The sequence below is a fragment of the Gobio gobio genome (assembly GCF_949357685.1).
Source record: "Gobio gobio genome assembly, chromosome: 8".
In the NCBI taxonomy this organism is placed as follows: domain Eukaryota; kingdom Metazoa; phylum Chordata; class Actinopteri; order Cypriniformes; family Gobionidae; genus Gobio; species Gobio gobio.
In genome coordinates, this window is record NC_137114.1 from 21,068,594 (window position 1) to 21,073,543 (window position 4,950).

At 42.6% G+C, this 4,950-nt stretch overlaps 1 protein-coding gene across 1 annotated transcript; it reads left to right on the forward strand.

Annotated features, from left to right (window-relative positions):
* Positions 1-1,199, forward strand: LOC307130328 (C3a anaphylatoxin chemotactic receptor-like; the record flags this gene model as incomplete). The annotated part of the gene is made up of 2 exons (XM_079823294.1): positions 1-4; positions 274-1,199. The coding sequence occupies 2 exons, from the start codon at positions 1-3 to the stop codon at positions 1,197-1,199; spliced, it is 930 nt and encodes a 309-aa protein (XP_079679420.1).
* Between the last annotated feature and the right edge of the window lie 3,751 nt (positions 1,200-4,950).

The window sequence follows — 4,950 nt, forward strand, 5'->3', positions numbered from 1 at the left end:
ATGGGTAAGAACTATATAAATACATACAAAAGTTAGATTACAGATTTGGATGGTATTAAATAAATTTTTGGTGCCAATTGATCAAAATTAAAAAAAAATATATATATATTTAATTTATGTTTTTATCTGAAATCTCAGGAAAATGGCATTTTTGGGTGTGTATCTGCATGGAAAAATTATGCTGCACATGAAACACCACAATGTTACGATCAGAAACAGACTCAAAAGCAGCCCTCACATGCGTTTTCTCTCTTTCTTGTTGTTGTTGTGTAGAAGCCACAAGTTTTGAACCTGAAAACCTGACCAGAGGAACAACAAACGATACCACTACTCAGTCTACGAGTTTAGGCTTTGGGATCACTTTAATGTGCATTCTCATTGTCACCTTTACAGTGGGTTTCATTGGAAATGGGATTGTCATATTTCTGACTGGCTGCAGGATGAAGACGACAGTCAACTCTATTTGGTTTCTCAACTTGGCGATTGCAGACTTCATCTTAATATTATCCTTCATCATGACATTTTCTTTAATGTACTTTTCTTCGGACAGTTCCTTAATAAAGGTTCTCTCCATTGTGATAGCACTAAATCGGTTTGCTAGCATTTTTTTCCTGGTAGTTATCAGTCTGGACCGATGCCTGTGCACATGGATGGTTGTTTGGGCGCAAAATAACCGAACTGTATTTAGAGCCAGGATCATCTGCATGATCGTGTGGGTTTTATTCATCAGCTGCTGCATCCCTTTCTTCACTGTGCGTGTGTTTCTTTCTACGTTTCCTGTCACATATACATTTTTAGTGGGCTGTCTCATCCCCTTCATGATCATTGCATCTTCATACATTGCTATTGGAGTACGAATCAAACGCCTCAACATGGGGAAGCAGCTCAGGTCGTACCGGGTCATTATCGCTGTTGTCCTGGCTTTTTTCATATGTTGTTTTCCATACTATGTTTGCTTGTTTTGTGCAGTAAAAATGGTTAACTTGAGTGCCAGTGATACAGAAGTACTTTTGAAAGCAATGCTATTCAGTTTCTATCTGCTTTATCTAAACAGCTGTCTGAACCCCATTCTCTATGTGTTCATGTGTGATGAATATAAGAAGAAGCTTAAACAGTCTCTGCTGCTGGTGCTGGAGACGGCGTTTGCCGAAGATCATCTGGACTTTAGAGGAAGGCAGATACAAACAGTCTCTAAATGATTGTGACCACCATAACTATGATTCTTACTGTTGCAACAACAATTGTACTCCTTATCTAGCAATGCTTTCTCTCTCTCTCTCTCTCTCTCTCTCTCTCTCTCTCTCTCTCTCTCTCTCTCTCTCTCTCTCTCTCTCTCTCTCTCTCTCTCTTTTAAAAAATAAAATTTGTGGTATGCAATCTGTGTTGTAGAATCAAATGGGGAAAATCTTTACTATGTTTGTGGACTTTTTATAAATCCAAATATGCAACCGCTCATTTTGCTATGCTGATTTGTGTTTGAACTTTATTCTGAATAAAACAAATAGCGCATTTGATTGTAATGTCATACATACATATATATATATATATATATATATATATATATATATATATATATATATATAGGCTATAGGAATATAAGTATATATAAGTGCATTTTCAAATGATGCAAATTAGAAAAATAATGTTTAACAATATAGATATGCAACAGCTTCACAACAAACAGTATCATTATTTCTGTTACAAATATTCAAATGTGATGTGATCTACAAAAACCCATCACATGGTGACATTTTACCTCTTGCAGCTTTTGATACCATGTGAAAGCTGGGGTCAAGCCCTTTTCAAATATATTATTTCTTTCTTTCATGGCTTTTTTTTTACGTTATGATTATCTGAAGTTGGCTGAACGCTATGATTTTAGGAACGGAATTTTGAGAAAAACAGGTTTAAATAACCGTCACCCCCTTTTAGACATGAACACGTGTAACGGGAAGAGAACATTGACTTTTTGACAACCTGTGAGGGTGGGTTATTGTCTACCAGGTGCACATGCACCTGCAGGTCTCTTTTGCAGGTGTGTTCAATGTCACTGATGAGCCAGCAGTACAACGGGATTGGTAGATCCACTGAATAAAAAGAAAGGATCGCCGTGCATGGGCGGCGGGTTTGGGACTGTGATAGACGTGGTAAAGAGACAAGCTCGGCGGTCTTGGGGCGGATGGATTAGAGGTACGATCTACGCAGTGACAACCATCACGATTGACTCCTGGCAGCGAGAGGTCTACGAGATTAATCAACGCACTCTATCCATTCATTTTAAGGAAAGTGGGAATTCTTATCATTAGCGAATGAGTGGTGGGCATTGACGAGTATTTATTCAGAACTGATTGCCCTTCCCTTGTCTCGCAGCTCGGATTCATGGTTCCGTTCTCCTCTGCTGGCCGTCGGGAGCGTCTCGTTGATCGACTGAAGCCGGACTTGAGCGCGTCACTGCAGATTGCCGCTACCTCGCTTCCAGCGCATCTTGTGTGGACTATGAACACCGAATGGGCGGGGTCGTGAGTGACTTGACTGTTGACTGTGTCCTATGAAACTCTGTTAATCAAAATCGTAATGTCTTGTTTGTTCAAATTTATCTTGGTTTCACGAGTTCACACTTACAAATAATCAGATAGTAAATATAGTATACATAATAGTATGCGTGGTAGTATGCGTATTTGGCGTGCTGTCCGAGGAGAGGGCTCCGAGCTCGGTATTTGGCCCGAACCCAGAGTATCTCCCCCCGTATCTCTGGTTAGGAAGTAACCAGGTGAGTGTGAGGAAGATGGGGTGGTGGAGGGATGCTGGGAAACTGTCAAAGAACTTTGGTGAGTTGACTGGGTATTTATGTAGTCCTTCCCTTGTGCTGATTGGGTAGACATGTTGATTGCTGATTGCTGACAGCTGGTTTAAATGATGTGATAATTGGAACGATCATTTGAATGTGTTCCTCCCGAACTTTGTTAGTAAAACATAATTTCACAAGTTCACACTTACAAATAATCAGATAGTAAATATAGTATACATAATAGTATGCGTGGTAGTATGCGTATTTGGCGTGCTGTCCGAGGAGAGGGCTCCGAGCTCGGTATTTGGCCCGAACCCAGAGTACTCCCCAAAAATTGCAACCAATGACATAAGAGCTGGCTCCTGCGGGAGCAGAGTAAACATCACTGCTGCGGCAGTGGAAAATTAGTCAGAAGAGCAGAGCTCCTGCGGGAGCAGAGTAACATCACTGCTGCGGCAGTGGAGAATTAATCAGAAGAGCTGAGCTCCTGCGGGAGCAGAGTAACATCACTGCTGCGGCAGTGGAGAATTCGTCAGAAGAGCAGAGCTCCTGCGGGAGCAGAAAAAACATCACTGCTGCGGCGGTGGAGAAATTAGTCAGGAGAGCTGAGCTCCTGCGGGAGCAGAGTAAACATCAACGCTGCTGCGGTGGAGAATTAGTCAGAAGAGCTGAGCTCCTGCGGGAGCAGAGTAAACATCAACGCTGCGGCAGTGGAGAATAGTCAGAAGAGCTGAGCTCCTGCGGGAGCAGAGTAAACATCACTGCTGCGGCAGTGGAGAAAGGAAATTTCCATTTATTGGAATGATTGTATTGGCAGTGGATATGTCTGATTGAATAAAAAATGGATTTAAGGATTTAAGATTTGGAACCAAAACCGAGTGACAGGGCTTGAGTGAAGTGTTTAGGAGGAATTTCAGTGAATGGTTTATGGGAATATCAACTCTGAATAATGAGGTACTGGGGTTGGGAATGGGTCCGCCTCTGGTGCCAACAGCTTGAATCTCTGAAAAGAAAAACGAGAGAGAGAGTCAGCTATTTGATTTTTGCATCCGGGGATATGTTTGGCCGTTATAATAAATTGATCGCATGCTGAAATCCAAATGAGGCGCCTTAGGAGAGGCATCAGCGCAGACGAGAGCGAACAACCTTTATTAATGCAATGTACTGTTGCTTCATTGTCGCAGTGCACTACGATGCTGTTGGCAGACCATTCTTTCCCCCAGAGGAAGGCTGCTACTACAAGAGGGTATAGTTCGAACATTGCTGAGGAAGTTGCAGACTCCTGTGCATCCAAAAGCTGAGGTGGCCATGTAGACGCGAACCAGCAACCTTGGTAAAAACCACCGAAACCGATGGAGGGAGCTGCGTCAGTGAACAGTTGGATATCGAAAGGGAGCGCGAGCAGATTGTTATAGAAAAAGGAAATACCGTTCCACTGTTTAAGAAAGGTTATCCATAAACTAAGCTCGTTGCAGCATGAATTATTTAATGAGATTTGATCTTCTAATGAGTGAAATGAAGACGCAAGGGAGAGGAGATGAGAGATGAAGGGGCGGCCTTGCGGGATTATGCGCATCGCAAAGTTTAAATGACCGAGCAAAGATAACAGTTCGCGTTTAGAACAGTTTGGACTGTCTAAGAGGGCGGATGCGATCAGTATTATCCTGTCAATTTTCTCTTTGGGCAATGAGGCCAGGAAATGTACTGTATCCAAGTTAATGCCCAAGAATTCAATGGTCGTGGCCGGACCCAAGGTTTTATCTTGGGCGATTGGGATCCCGAGCTCAGCGAAAGCTTTTTGGACTATGAGAAGATGTGCGGCTGGAATGGCTTCGGGAGGCGAGATGATTAGAAAATCGTCCAGCAGATGAATCACGTACGGAATTGAATAGTTATTAGATAGGATCCAGCAAATAGCTTCGGAAAGCATGTCGAAAATCTTAGGGCTGCTTTTGCAACCGAAAGTTAAGCGGACGGCAAAATAACACTTCCCGTGCCAGCGTATGCCAAACAAGTGCCATGAGTCCGGGTGTATGGGCATCACTTTGAATGCAGAAGTTATGTCGACTTTTGCGAGCCAGGCACCGTGGCCGGCATTTTTAATCAACGTTATTGCTTGCTCAATGTTGTGGTAATGAAGAGAAAATTCCTCAAGCGAGATA